This window comes from Camelus ferus, chromosome 28 (assembly GCF_009834535.1).
Source record: "Camelus ferus isolate YT-003-E chromosome 28, BCGSAC_Cfer_1.0, whole genome shotgun sequence".
NCBI classification, from domain to species: domain Eukaryota; kingdom Metazoa; phylum Chordata; class Mammalia; order Artiodactyla; family Camelidae; genus Camelus; species Camelus ferus.
This window is the reverse complement of record NC_045723.1, coordinates 2,669,360-2,684,911: the sequence shown is the minus strand read 5'-3', so window position 1 is coordinate 2,684,911 and position 15,552 is coordinate 2,669,360. Positions and strand designations below refer to the sequence as shown.

The 15,552-nt window shown below is 41.7% G+C and overlaps 1 protein-coding gene across 1 annotated transcript in view; it reads left to right on the top strand.

Moving 5' to 3' along the window:
- Positions 1–15,552, top strand: part of VWA3B (von Willebrand factor A domain containing 3B) — a 122,905-nt gene that overhangs the window by 77,392 nt on the left and 29,961 nt on the right. Inside the window, 5 exon segments of the mRNA XM_032469556.1 lie at positions 2,894–3,007; positions 4,437–4,524; positions 4,610–4,766; positions 12,184–12,302; positions 15,460–15,510. Coding sequence (XP_032325447.1) covers positions 2,894–3,007; positions 4,437–4,524; positions 4,610–4,766; positions 12,184–12,302; positions 15,460–15,510 — 529 coding nt within the window.

The following is a 15,552-nucleotide window of genomic DNA, read 5'->3' as shown; positions in this document are numbered from 1 at the left end:
TTTCCTTTCTGTTTGAAGAACTTCCTGTGTTTAGTCTTAAAGGATAGATCTGCCGCCCACAATTATTTTTTACTTTTTCTTCGTCTGGGGATGTTTTTATTTTCTCTTCATTCCTGAAGGACACTTTTGCCATATTCAGAATTTGCAGGTGATTGTTCTTTCCTTTCTGTAGTTGGAAAATGTGCCTCTTCCTTGGGCCTCCTGCCCTGTAAGTGAGAAATCTGCTGTGGTTTGAGTTGGTGCTTCTCTCTATGTAATGCATCCTTTCTCCCCAGCTGCTTTCAAGATTTTTTGGTCTCTAATTTTCAAATGTTTAACTATAATGCATCTTGGCATGGATTTCTTCGGGTTTATTCTGTTTGGGATCTGCTCAGCTTCTTGATCCATGTGTTATGTCTTCTGCCAAATTGGGGAAGTTTTCAACTATTGTTTTTTCGAGTGGTCTCCCAGTCCCACTTTTTTTTCTCCTTGTCCTTTTGGGACTTGGAAGATATGAATGGCGGATATTTTGTTATTATTCTACAGATCCCTAAGGCTCTGTGTCTTTTTTCATTGTATTTCTGTCATTTTCACTCTGCTACTGAGTTCATTGAACAAGTTTTTTGTTTCTGTTGCTTTATTTTTCAGTTCTGCAGTTTTCACCTAGAAATGTTTATAACTTCGTTTCTTAGCTGAGATTTTCTGATTGTTCATTTGTTTGAAGAAAATTCATAATTAATCGTTGAAGCGTTTTTCTAATGGCTTCTCTGAAATCCTTGTCAGATAATTTCAACTTGTGATTCATTATGGTACTGGCACCATTTGATTGCTTTTTCTTAATTAAAGTGTGATTTTATTGGTTCTTGATACGATAGGTGATTTTCTTACAGTATCCTGAGCATTTTGTCTGTTATGTTAGGGACCCTGGGTGCTATTTAAGTCTTTTCATTTTAGGAAGTAGTTGTCCTGTTTAAAGTTAGCACATAGGCCTTGGCCTGCTTTTATGAGCTCCGGTTCCAATGGCAATTTCCTTTTCACAGCCTTCATGGTATTATTTTGATGCTTGATTTTCTGGTGTCACTGGGGCTCCTCCTGGTCCCTGCTGGTGCTGCCTGAGAGAGCCAGAATGCTAGATGTCTCTCAGTGCTGGCAGAGGGGGTAGTGGTGGCTTCCCCCATCACACACACAGTCTCTTGAGGGTCCCTGTGTCTCTGGGCAGGAGAGGAGAGCCTCAAACCCATAAGAACCCAGAGCTGTTTGCTGTAGCTTGGTCTCTTGTATGATCTGTCTACTTGTTCTGATACCTCTGGTCAAGGGAAGAATATCTTGGGCCAATGGGGACAAAGAGGATTCCCATACTGGCCACTTGTATGGCAGCATCCCTTCTCTGAGTTCTGCCCGCCCATTCCAGTAAACCTGAGTTTTGCTAGAAATGCTGCTTGCTGTTCGTCCTGAACGTTCTAATGGCCTTTTGTCGCTTCTACCATTTCCCTTAGATTCCCAAAATCTAAGGCATCCCTGTACTGAATTTTTATTCCATTTCAATTTTTAATGTGGTAGAGTGATGAAATGTGGGGACTGACTGTACAGAGCCGGGGGAGTAGTTAAATGCTTGAATCCACTGCCAGGTAAATGTCTTTATTCATTGTTTGCAGAGTTTGCGAATAGTACAGTTTTTGTGCTTGGGGACTTTTGGGGCTAAATTCACTTTCATTTTGACACACCTCTTGTTTTTGCCCAATGATTTTGATCAAGGTGGCTTGCCCGTGTAGTCAGGGGCAGGAGTTCAGCTCTCCTGTATGTATCATTTGTCTCTCTTGCTCACAGACTGTAGCTCCCAAGAAAATTTATCCTTCTTAATTCTTTGTTATAGAGGCAACCAAAATAGGAATCATCCTATTTGTTGCCTAGAAAAGCAAGGAATAGCACATAGCACACTCCTTACCTTTCTGTGCATAAGACAGACAATTTGCAGATCATTAGCTAATTTTCACACTAATTATCTAATTTCTTGTAAGAGAGGATAAGTCCCTTCTTGTAGAAAATAGGACGCATTTCATTTATGAATATGACATAAAGCCTTGGGGTATACATAAGGCTTCTGGATTGTGAAGTACAGAACACTTTTACAATTAGTGCGGTTTCTGTGATCATGTAGGAAAAGTAATCGGCATGTTTTGGTGCAAAGTCATTATCCTCTAGAGCACACAGGATTAAATGTCAGTATTTGCTAAGTGTCTACTTGCTAGTTGAAGGGACTCAACAGAGGGTAGAAAATAATACAAAGGTCTGGACAGCAACTGAGGTTGGCAGAGTCTCTTAAACGGTCTTCCGATGACGTCCCACTCTAAACCCCGCAACCTGGGAATATGATAAGGCATCACTTCCGTGGATGTGTTATGTGGCCCCAAGCCAGGGTTGTCTGGGAGAGCCCGGTGTACTCACAGGAGCCCCTAACAGCAAGGGCTTTTTCCAGCTGGTGGCAGAAGAGGAAGTTAGAGAGACTTGGAGCCCCAGGGGAATGAGTGTGCCATTGCTGGCTTGAAGGTGGAGGGGGCCAGTGAGTAGGAATGTGGGTGCTTAAGGAGCTGTCAGGCCTCCCCCCCACCCCAGCCCCCGATTGACAGCCAGCAAGGAAACAGGACCTCGGACCTGCAACTGCAAGGAAATAAATTCTGCCGACAACCTGAATGAGCTTGGAAGCAGGTTTCTGTCCAAGAGGGGTGGAGCTGGAGCTCAGATCAGTGGCATAAGCCCTTACTGCAGCATTTCCTTGGTGACAGAACTATCCCTCGAGGCTTGGGAAACTGAACCGGCTTTTTTTTAAAATAGGGTCCAAGGAGATATTTGCATCTCATCAAGTACCTCCTTCCATGCCAAATTTCTTTAACCCTTCTCCCTGTGTTACCCACAGAACCAACCAAAACCAGCCTGCTCAGAAGTCAGATGTCTGCCCTTAGGAGCTCAGCTTGCAGTGGGAGGAAGGATGGCCCATCTGATGCCGGCAGGAACATGCCAAGTGACGAAGGCAAGCCAACGAGGGTCTCTGTGTCAGGAAGCCCAGGCTGTCCCCCCTGAGCCCAGTGTGTCTGCTCCTAGAAGAGCTGGGGAGAGATACTTTGAGGGGAAACAAACCATTTTTAAGTGAGTCCAAATTTATTCCCCTTCAAAGGGCTCCCTGGTAAATTAGGTCTGCTTCCTTTAGTGAACTGGATTTCCTTAGGGCCAGACGTGCCTCTGTCGTGCCTGAGTGGTTCAACACACCGCGGCTCTCACATAACTGCGGTGCTGGTGGTAATGCCTGCCACCACGCCATGGTTTGAATTGTAAAACCTAATACTTCATGGCTGGTTTATTTTCTTCCCTTCATTCACAAGAGGCGCCATCGGATGAGCCCCTCTCTGATCCATATTGTCAGCCTTTTGGCGGCTAAATGTGAGGAAAATATGATTTTTCCACTCAATTTTTATTACTATTGATAAAGATCATTATTCTTAAAATAGGAAAGTTCTAGACATTTAATTCCTGTAGTACTTTTCCCTACGTTTCAAAGAGTTGATAAATAATCAGCCCCAGCTAAACACACACACACACACACACACACACACACACACTCAATCCCCTAAGCAGTAGGAAGCACCTGAATGACAAATTTGCTCCTGTTGTTATGGGTCATAGCTTAATCAAACCTTGTGTTCTTCAGTGCTGACTGGTGTGATGGCTTTTCCTCAGTTTCAGTTAACCTGCCGTCTCTCCTACGTCTGCTACACGCACTGTCCTTTAAAGGGCTTGTCATCTGATGATTAGAGTATGATTTCTCAGGCATTTAACCAGGTCTCTCCCAAACACCCCTCCGTCTAGATGCTGCTGATTCTACTGGCTAATACTCCTTTCATCTATAAATCCAAGCTTATGTAAGGATATACACATAAAACTCTAAATAGTAATGTGAAAATCTGAACCTACAACTAAACAGGACCTAATAGGGATTTCAGTCTTCCACACAGAGCTGAGGAATTATGGGTGGGTAAGGGGGAACTGTCAAAAACTGAAATGAGCAAGGCTCTCCTGTGTAATTAAGGGGGAGTCTAATGAGGGCGACTCTGAACGATCAGTGGTAGGTGGTGTTCTTGTTTAACATGTTAAAGGTGTTTTCTGGAGAGAGAGAGGAGGAGTGTGTCTCATCCTTCCATGGGGAGAGATCTCAGTTGGTATGGGGTGTGGCAGATGAGGGAAACAAGAGTAGCACCCTGCTCACCCACACGCTGGTCTTTAGTGTCAACTGCGAATGAATCTTGCCTGAGAACCCGTGCTGACAGATCGGTGTTCTCCAAAATATCGTCCATTTATTGGCCCTCAGTCACAGCTGAACTCAGAGATAAGTGTGGAGTGGTCTGTATTGTGATATGAACCTCACAGATGAGGAAATCATACAGCCGCTATTTCCCTTTCCACAGAAATGGGCCTCCTGCTGACAGATGAGTTTCCCGATGACAAGACATTAGAGAGATTGACCCGAGAAGGAAGCCAAGTTTCTGACCAAGAGTGAGTACTTGAAGTTTTCCTAGAACAGCTTTGTTATGTTTTTGTTTGATTGAAGTTTTAAAACGTCAGAGTCTTGTGTTCTTAGTTCTTCAGAGATGTCTTCAGCAGACTGGCTCAAGACCCATGGCTTGGCCGCCAAGAAGCTCACCATCATGGATGCTTTGTCAGTGACAGCGGTCCCCCACAACCCCACCTACGTCCCCATCCTCGACAAGCATGTCGTTTCCAAGGTCTTTGATGAGGTAAAACTGATTTTCTGTATGTGCTCTGCTTAAGGTGCTTTTCATTTCCACCTTAAATAAAAGTAGTCCATTGAGTGTCTTGTGTAGTTGTAATGGATTTCAGCCATTGGGAAAAAAATTATTTGCAAAGGCAGTAAAAAGGAGAGAGAGAATATCTTAAGCATTTTGGCTTCTAAGCTGAGAAGAAATTGGCCTTTGTTGGCTTGGCAGTTCATGGCTCGTTGTGATGGGTGGCAGTGTGGAGCTGCAGAAATGTCTGAGAAGCCTCTAAGTCAGGGTCATGAGTGAATGTCATTCAATATCAAAGGACAGGGAGAACACGTGAGACATTCTGTCTTTCTTTTGCTTATCTTTTTTTCCTGAATATGGTGGCATCTTTTTAATCATAAAAGTCTCCAAAGGAAAAAGACAGAGAAAGAGGGATGGAAAGAGAAGCAGAGACAGAGACAGAGACACAGAGGAAGAGAGTGGTTGAGAGAGAGACTGAGAGTGAGTCATCAGAGTGAGAGTCCTGTCCTAGATCTAAGGAGAGAAAGAGCTTCCGGTAGGAGGGTGTGGTAGGGTTACTGTGGAGGAGGGCCCGTAGGTACAGTAAAGTTTGCCTTGAGTTGGGCAACCGGAAGGCACTTGCCCTGAGCAAGAACAGAGCCAGGGGAGCAGCAGTCAGACTGCGCGGGGATGAGAAACACAAAAGAAACAAAAGAACTCTGTATGAGGATTGGACCTTGATGCTTCCTGGCAAATATAGCAGCAATGAATGATTTAAATAAGAAATAATATCCTTCAAAGACCTTATCTCATACTGAAATATTTACAGAGGAAATGAAGGATATTTGGGATTTGCTTCCATATAATCTGGGGGTGGGGGTAGTTGGGGGGAAGGGAGGAGTAGATAAAGCAAGATGGGCCATGAGCTGATAATTGCTAAATTTGGATAAGAAGAATATTGAGTAGGAGGAGGCTCATTCTACTATTCTCTCCGCTTTTTTATGTATTTGGATTTTTCCATAATAAAAAGTTGAGAAAAATCGAAGGCAGGAAAACTTTTTTTTAAAAAGGGCTTTATCTAACTGGTCTTATAATAGCTGAGATTTGATGTATTTGGAAGAAGCAGATGAAGTGGTGGACTCCTTCTACTGGTCACATTTAAGCAGTTATACCCATGGAGTTCAACATGCGTCCTGGTTTGACATGACCAGCAATTCCTGTTCAGGAAGTTGGGTGTGTGATCTCTTAGACTGGGTTCCTGATGACTTTGCCTCAGGGTGAGCAGTCCTGTCCCTGGCTGTGACCTTGTGACTGGCAGATTCTGTTTAAACCTCCAGTGAACACTAACCTGATTAGTCAGATACCAGCTTATCACTTGAACTTGTCTCTTCCAGCAGCAAGAAACTGAACACTGATTTATTTCATCTAGGAAGTGTGGTGACAGCTTCTCATATTCTCTGCATTTATTTTATTAATATTCTTGAGTTTTATTTGAAAGAAAATATATTTAGTGAACTCTCCCCAGAAACAGAATTTTGTTGTGCTTATCACGTCTCCTTCTAAGCTTCCCAACAACCTGAGATACATTGAAAAGTAAATTCTCAAAACACAAATATGAGAAGTTAGGAAAGCAAACACATAAAATCAAAGGAAAGATTTATATTAAAGTGTTATTAAAATTAAATGTTATTAAAAATTAAAATGTTATTTTTGCATAAAGCATATAAATAAAAAAAGGCAGATCTCAGACAAATATTGATAACATATACAACAAAGAGTTATAAGAGTAATATCTTAAATATGTGTGTTTGTGTTTGTATCCGTGTAAGGTAACAAGTGCGCATGGTATGTGTGTATGTAAGTCAGCACTCAGTACACACACAAACATACACCCATATCATAGAGGAATAAGAACATGATAAATATCCTAGTGGAAAATCTAAAGGAAAAAAAGTCAAAACCGCATACAAAAATATTTCTTACTGATAACCAAATATATGCATTTTTGAAAAAATGCAAATTGAAAAAAAACAATTAGACAGCTTTCCCCCATTAGCAAATTTGTAAGGTTAAAAACGATAGTAAAATAGTGATAGCAAAAAATAGGATGAAATTAGAACTTTTACATCCTGCTGGGCAGAATATAAATTGGTGTAACCTTGGCAATATATTCAGAGGTGTTAAGGGCTACAATCTTTCCTCCAGCAAATCCATATGTAGATATTCCATAATCTCCAGAAGGAAATAATCAGAAATACTGAAGAGTATGTTCAGTGAATAATTACTGTTGCCTTATATCTAACAGAGAGAAAGTTGGAAACAACCTAAATGTCCAGTAGGTACATCCATGTGATGGAAGATCGTACATTTATGGAATGTCATGTTTCTGAAGAATAAATAATGCCATGGGGGAAAGCTCTCAAAATAATGCGAAATGAAAAACTCGGGGCACAAAACCGCATAGATAGTATGTTCATTTGGTTACCCTTTGCTCTTTTACCAAAGTGATACTAGTGTTTATCTGAGGGGTGAGATTATTAGTGATTTGGGGGGTTTGTTTGTATAACTTCTCATTTTTGTTGTAGTACTTTCAACTCTGGACATACATTAATGATATGCTGGGGGGAAAAAGTTAAGAAAAACAGATCGAGAGTAAGTGGTAAAATGGTGCAAGTGTAAAGGAAATGACATTTAGTTTATTTAGTGGTTTATTTCTATTTGATAAGTAATATATGAATACATTCTCAGTACAGAATGACCATATAGAAGTCTTTAGAGGGAAATGGGAAAGCTCTCTCCACCACTCTTAGTTATGAAGGAAACACTCTGAATAGTTTGGTGAATAGCTTTCCAATCCTTTTCCTACACACACAGACACACAAATACATACGTGTGCACACATACATACACATTATTTATACATATATACACATAACAATTTAAATATACAGAACAATTCTAATAAGGCAATACCATATGGATTTGCTATTTTATCTTTCAAAATTATATCTTAGAGACCTTTCTGTGTGTGTAGATATGGGTCTGTCTCATTTTTGTTGGTTGCATTATTAATGGACATTTACATTATGTCCTTCTTTTCCTTATTACAAACAATCCTGTGATGGATTTTCTTGGACAGAGATTTTTGGGCACACGGACAAGTCTATCTTTGTGATAGATGGATTGCTAGACCCAAAGGATGTGTACCTTTAAATTTTTGGCAGGGTAAACCAAATCCACCTTCCAAATAGATTATATGGTTCCACTCATTTATATCCCCAAGGACAGCCTTGTTCCTAAGAAGAACCATGTATAATATTTGTGGATAAGCTCTAATTCTGCGAGTATAGAGATACTTTGGAAACCCCAAAAATAGTATGCAGACATGGAATCTTATTCTTATTCAACTGGTCTTCCCCTCATATTTGGAAGAAGAAAACAGTAACTCACCCCAGCACTTAGAAGTCTGCTCTCCAGGATGGATGCAATATACCTGTAGTCTGGAGATGATAACATACTTACTCAGAGACTGTTACAGGATATGTAATATACTATAGATAGATAGATAGATAAATAGATAGATTTATATAAAAGAAGTAATGCATTTAATAGACAGCATTTGGCAAGCACTCAATAAATGCTGGCTTTAATTATAAAAATATTCAATAAATATTACATGCCTACTGTATGCAGTCCCTGAGCTGGGCTCTAGAATACAGCCAAACAAGACTGCCAAATTCCTGCCCAGTCGCAACTTACAGTCTCATGGAGGAAACAGCAGTTAAGAAACGAAGTTCTAGTTAAACGTAATGGGTGGGAAGTACAGAGTGAAGATACCCAGGGGGCCCCTACCAGCTTCATTGTCAGAGAAGGCTTGGGACCTGGCCTGGAGAGTTCAGACCTGGGGGTTCTGTTCAGTCCAGGTGTGGACCCCAGGGAGGAGGAGTTGAGAAGCTGATGAGGTGGAGAGGACCGACCTAGGCAGAGTGGGAACGTGGGGGGGGAATCTAAGGGTCAGAGAAAGTTCATCATTCCAAAGAACATTTAGTCTGACTGGAGAAAGGTGTGAAAGCTAGTGAAGGAAGGACCTTGGTTGAGTTAAGGATCTTTTGAAGGTCATCCTGAGGGAAACGGAAGGGTTTTTAGCAGAGGAGAGAGAGAAGATCAGTGTGGGCTTTGGCTGCTATGTGGGGAACAGTTGGAGAGGTCCGAGGCTGGGATGCCGGGGGCAGTTAGGAAGCAAGGATTAGGTGGCTAGCATCCAGGTGACAACACTGGGGATGGATCCAGGGCTGTTTATAAAGTCAAGTCGACAGGACTAAACTACGGGGGGCTGAGAGACAGAAAAGTGTCGAGTGGTTTCCAAGAAGGGAAAAATAAAAGAGCAGTGACAGTCTTGTTCTTCTGGAGAGCAAACTAGTCTTCTGACTCTAGAAAGCAAAGCCAAGGAAGACGATGTACATTCTTCCAAGTGCATCCTACCGTGGGCCCTTGTGCTCCGTGCCTTTTGTGGCATGGTAAATTCTCATCACAAACCTGTGGGTAGGTAGCACCCTGCCCTGTGTGCTCTCCCTCCTCCTTTGTTGTGATTATCATGAATTTGGTAAGGCTTCTAAGTTAACCTCAAGAGAATAGAAATAGGTAATACCTTGAGGCTCCCTTTTGTTATCAAATATTGCCCAAAAGGGTCCTCCATTAGTTGGTAATGCTTGATTTGCATTATAAGAGGTCATAAGTAAAACATTTTGTAAGGAGGTGTGACCAGGTGGTTTCATCGCCTCTCAAACAGAGTGTCATTTCCTATTAACCGCACTCTCCTCCCCACTTGTGTCCATACAGAAGCTGGGCGGCCATGATTCTGAACCCCCAAGAATGCCCCTTATGACCTCATAGTCACACTAAATTTGACATCATAAAGAGAATATCCCGTGGGACCTTCACCTGACCATCATGTTGTAAAACCTAAGACCACATACTGAAGGTGTGGAGTATGACTTTGTCTTTCCCTAAATCTGCACACAGAAAGGAATGAGAGTGGGTGCACACGAGCCAAATTTGAACTCCTACCACACCGAAGTCCGCGATGGCCACGCAAGGCATGAAATCCAAATCCACGAAAGAGGGAGGTAGAAGATTGTTTAAAAGCACTGGGTTTTCTTTTAGTCCCTTTCATCAGGAGTCAAGCGGATCCTGGTGAAATGTTACAGTGTTGTGAAATACTTTGTGGTGTTGATTTGTAATTGAGCCATAAGTTGATAACTTGAAGAGCTATTTATAGACTTTTAGTCTTTTTCCCAGGGGAGATAAAAATGTAAGGGTCTTTCATTTTGGTGAGACTGATTTTTTTTTCCTCTGAAAGTTTATTTGACATTTTGAGAGATGGTGGGGTGTTTATTTGTTTGTCTCCACTTCTGCAAGTTTCATTCAGTTTTCAAAGTCCAGTCAACCCACTTTTTAACCCACTGTTCTGACTCCTTTTCTTCGATGAAGAGTGCTTAGAAGCCATGTGGTGAATTCTTGTGTCTGACAAGTAGCGAGCTTTGACTATTCAGCTTAACTTAATTCCTTCCTTTTCAGTTTTCTGAATCTGGCTATTTTTTGTTTGTTTTGGTCTTGATGTTTTCATTATGAAATTAATACATGTAACTTTCCATTTCAGTGTCTGTTTTTTACATGATTTAGTTTTATTGTTCAAAACGTTATTCTTTTTCTCATCCGTGTGTTCTTATGACGCATCTATTTGTTCTTCTACTTTTATATGACAGTTATATCTTTGACCAACCTAAACATAATTAATTTTAATCGCAATTAGTATAAAGTTATTGTTAGATAGCTCATAAAATTAGTTTCTTCTCAGGTGAATTGATGGTTTGCTTATTGATTTGTTCAGCTATCATTTTTGGCATTTTTGGGGTGCATATTTTGAAATTTTAGTATGCCACCTCATTTGAACAAGATTTTTAAAAATCTGTTCTTTTCTTCCTTCTTCTGTTTTGCAGTTGCCTCCCCTCACCCCAGTCACTGGCATTTAGAGCTCTTGTCCCATGGTGATACTGGGATAGTATAGATTGAGGGTGGCCTGATTTCGTTCTTGGTTGGGAGGCTACACCAGTGTCCTCTCTCACCAGGCAGGGCCGCCTTTCATGGGTGAAAGGACCTCATTCTAGTGCTGGCTTCAGGCACCGAGCCTGACTCATGGTCCCACTCTCTTTCTGGGCATTGAGCTTCCATGGTCCCTGCCATCTTTGGACACAAGAGTTAACATACCCAGAGCTTCAGCCCTGCTGACTTGTTCAGTTTTTTGTCTATAAAAATATATCAACCATGCATATTTCTTTTTCCTTCTTTCCTTCTTCATTTCTTTCCATTTTTTTCTATGCATTTTCCCCCTTAAGTGACAATACAATTTTTGTATGATTTTGGAGGCAAGGGAGAACATAAAAGCATGAACTCCGTATCATCTGGAATGAAAGTAAAAATTTACTTCTTAAAAGTAATTCCCCACATTTCCAAAATGCCTGTGCTCCTTGTGGTTGGGTCACACACAATATCAAAACGCTGTTATACGTCAGTATTCTCCTGTTAGGCTTTTTCTTTTTTTATGTAAATATTAAGATATGGACTATATCTTTTTGTGAATATACATTTATTCATTAATCAACAAATATTTGTAGAGGGCCAGGCACTGTTCTAGGTGATAGAAATACAGCAGTGAATGAAACAAAGTTCTGCTCTTAGGGAGCTTAAGTTCCTAGGGAGAAAGAGGTAATACGCAAACAGGTAAGTGTGTATTACAGGTACTGTTAAGAGAGCATGGAATTAGAGGCGTCCCCAGACCCAGAAGCAAGTGTCAGATGCAGACAGAAAGAACTTAAAAATTTTCCCTCTCTGGTACTCTGCGGTTCTCACAGAACATGGTTTCATTGATCACTAAGCCTTCTCTATTTGATGTGTATAAGAATCTCTTATAAACTGATAAAGGAAGTAATCAAAATCAATAACCACATATTCTCAAAAGAAAATCAAAATTTAAGTAAATATACAACAAAGATGTTTAACCCAACTAGAAATTTACAAAGTAGCTACAAATGAGATCCTGTTTCTTATCACTTACACCCATCAATTTGACAGAAGCTTATGAAGATAATACTTGATTCTGACTAGGGTTTCCTGAAACAGTTTTTGTTTTTGTTTTGGTTGTGGTGATTGTTTTTTAAAAGTTATGTAGTTTTAAAAATTGGAAGGAAAAGATTGGCAATGATATCTGATTCTCATTTTTTCTTTTCGATTTTCTATATTTTCTAATTTTTCTACAAATATAATATATTGATTTTATCATCAGAAAAACATACTGTATAGCCATGAGATCCGTTCTTGAAGGCCTGTAGTAACCTATCAAGTGACACTTTCCTTTGGCATTGGTGTATAGGTCTTTCCTCTGGCACATGTGTGCAATGACACAAATAAGATGACTTTAATTAACCCCCAAGGAGTGAAGCTGGATATCTACAAGCAAAAAGTGGAGCAGGCAATTAAGTCCTATGAAAAGTGAGTATCACCTGGCTTTGTTCTTCCACGGATGTGGAATTTGGGCTTGTTTTCCCTTGTTTCAGGCTTAGATTTTTCATCAGGAGAAGCTATGTAACAATTGTCCATCAGAGGTATTAACAGCCGCAGCAGCAGCTCACATAAGAGGCTTCCTCTGCCAGCGCTGCGTTAAGTACGTTTCCTGAAAGTGTCCAACAGACTTAAGGAAACCATCATCCCTTTCCAAAATCTGAGAAATCTCATGCTTCCGTGAACTCTTTGCAGCTTTCCTTTTAGCAGCATGAATTGGGCCACTTTAGCATCTAACATTCTGTACAGTGACTAATAAAACGCCACAATAATGAGATAATGGAGATAATCTGTTATTATTTAAATAATTTTTATATCAAAATCAAGAAAAGGACCCAGTTGAGTACCATGAAAATTATACTCTTAAATAGTCTCTGTGTTAGTGCTGAGCTAGGAGCCTCTTTTCACAAGGGCAGGTAACCCCACATCCCCCTTGCCCAGCTCTCTAATCCCCTCCCCTCCCCCCGCCCGGCCCCCTGCACTTACTAATCCTCGGTGCACGTGCTGCGTTGAACTTGAGCTACCCGGCTCTTCCAGGCCAGCCTGTTCTTGGTTCTGGCAACTGTGCAGTTGGGTTTTCGTTTACTACCGTGTGGTTGGGAAAAATGAAATAAAATAGACGAAAGTGAATGACGTGGCCCAGGCCAGCATTTACTGGTCTGCTGTCATTTTGCAGAATGTCTAGTGTGTGTGCAGAATGATATAAGGCCTGACTCCTGCCGCTTGGAGTGCATGGTCCAGCCCAGTGGCTGGCCTTCCCTCAGGCCGCTCCGGGTCTCCTCACACTCGGGCCTCTTCCACCTCAGAGCTGAGGCTGTCTCCTAAGACCTGGTGCTGTCAGTTCCTTCAGCTGCCTCCAGGGGCTCTCCCGGACTCCTCTGAGTTCCCTCAAAGGCAGGCTGAATGCTGCCAAGGCGAACCCTCCTCCTCCGGTCTGAGACTTGGCTCTGGAGTTACCCTCTCTCACTGGTGTATCCCCCTTTCCCTACCTCTCCCCCTGCACCAGGCAGGACTTCTCTTGCTTCCAAGCTCCACTGCCCCCTTTCTGCCCCCTAGCTGTCCTCCTTCATCTCTTCTGGCCTCAGCACCAGTGGACCTCCCTAGAGAGGCCTTTCCACGGTGACTCTCTACCTCCTGCCTTGCGTGGGGCCCTTGGAGCGCTCACTGCTTCTGCCCAGCTGTGCGCATGTTGGCCCCCCAGGGCAGGGGCTGGGCTGCTGGCTTTCCCCTGCTCTCTTCTTCCTAGCAGGGGTAGCTATATATATCTTTGACTATTGGAATTTAATTTGAATTTGATCTAATTCAAGTTTAGTTATTCAAATTCAGTTATTCAAAGTGTAATATAATAATAGCATTCGTATTATAATTGAATTTGCTTGAATCACTCAAATGTTTGAGTGCTCTAATTACCTGGTCCGTGAAGGCCTGGTGCAGGGCTACAAGCTGGGGCTTCAAGGGTTTCATTCTTGGTAAGAAAACAGAGTTTCAAAAAGTTATGTAACAGGATCACACAGCAGCAAAGTGGAGACACAGATTTTTTTTTTATTAACAGATGTATTTAATTTATATTGTACTAAATTTTTATGATTATTCTTCCTTTTTTATTGACATATAGTCAATGTTGTGTTAATTTCTGGTGTACAGCATAGTGATTCATTTATACACATATATATATTCCTTTTCATATTCTTTTTCATTGTAGACCATTACAAGGTATTGACTATGGTTCCCTGTGCTATAGAGTAGGACCTTGGTAGTCTATCTATTTTATATATAGTGATTGATATCTGCTAAATCCTGAACTCCCAGTTTATCCCTCCCCAACATTGAGATTTGAACCCAGACCCCTTGGAGCTCCCAAGTCCTTGTCTACACTCCCAGCCTCCCAAGTGTACTGCCTACACTCTCAAAGTTTAGATTTAAAAGGATTTTTAAATGGTTTTTTTTTTTTTAGAAATGCACACACGTCTTAGATGCCCTGATCATTGTTACATCAACTACATGATTAAAGAAAAAAAAGAAACCCAATTTCCAAATAGGCCCCAAAGAACCAAAAAACTTCAAGTGAGACAGAAGCAGAGCTGGCATATTTCCTGCTTCCTGACTCTTTCTGTCACAGAGCATTTACCTGCATCGGACACAGTTCTCTGTGCCGTGCACACACCTGCTTGTTGAGTCCGCACCAGCAGCTCTGGGAGAGCGGTGCTGTTATACTCCAGGAAGGTTCAGGAAGCGTGCCTCCTGGGGAGTGGCGGCATTCTCCCACCTCATCTTACTGAAGCTTTTTTCCTTCCTGGAACAGCAGCTCACAGCCCGTGGAGCCAGGTTCTGTGCCTGGTACTCCAGGAAGCCTGATTTGGGTAGTGATGTAGCAGTACAGAACTGGGCTGGGAGCTCTCAGAAAAGCACCGCTGGTTAGTATCAAGAAAAGGCGCTGTCACTACCTGATAGAAAGCACCAGTTTCCTTCCTTCCTCTCGGATTGCCGGCGTCTCTCTGCAAATCCCTTCAGTGACGAGCTCTAGTCTCAGTCCTGCCAGCTCACTGTGTTGGATGAGTAAGGCGCTTCATCTGTCTGCCCCTCTCAGCGGCCATATTTGGAAAACGAGGTCACACTGAGTGATCTCTAAAGTGTGTCCCAATCCTCTTATTTGTGACCCTATAACATTTTTTTTTCTTTTTTTTGCTCTGAGCAACCAGATAGAAGAATGTCTACAGAAGGCAGGCTAAGGGCACACTTATATTTTTCCTTAAGAAGAAAAACGGTGGGTGTTTAGAAATACCTCCATGCAGAGATAATGAGGTCCAGCTTGCTTATTGCCTTTTCTCAGCCTGGGTTTACCTGATGGAGCTGAGAGCTACGCCCTCCTTTACTATTTAGCATGGTTGCCACAAAGCCATGAGGCTTCTGCATTGATGCTGAGGGAGGGAGATGGTCACATCCAATCTCTTTAAGCAGGTGACAGGGGTGTGGTCCAGTGGTGGTGGGGGGGATGGTGCTTGGCTTGGGCTCTCCCTGCCTGGAGTAGCCTTTTTGTCATGAAATGAAGTATTGCTACTAAATAAAATTGTTGATTTTTTTTAAACAGGCGCTTGAATAAAATTGTTTGGAGAGCATTATCTCAAGAAGAAAAAGAAAAGTAAGCCAGTTCCTTCTCATTTTTTAAAAAAAATTTGGTGAA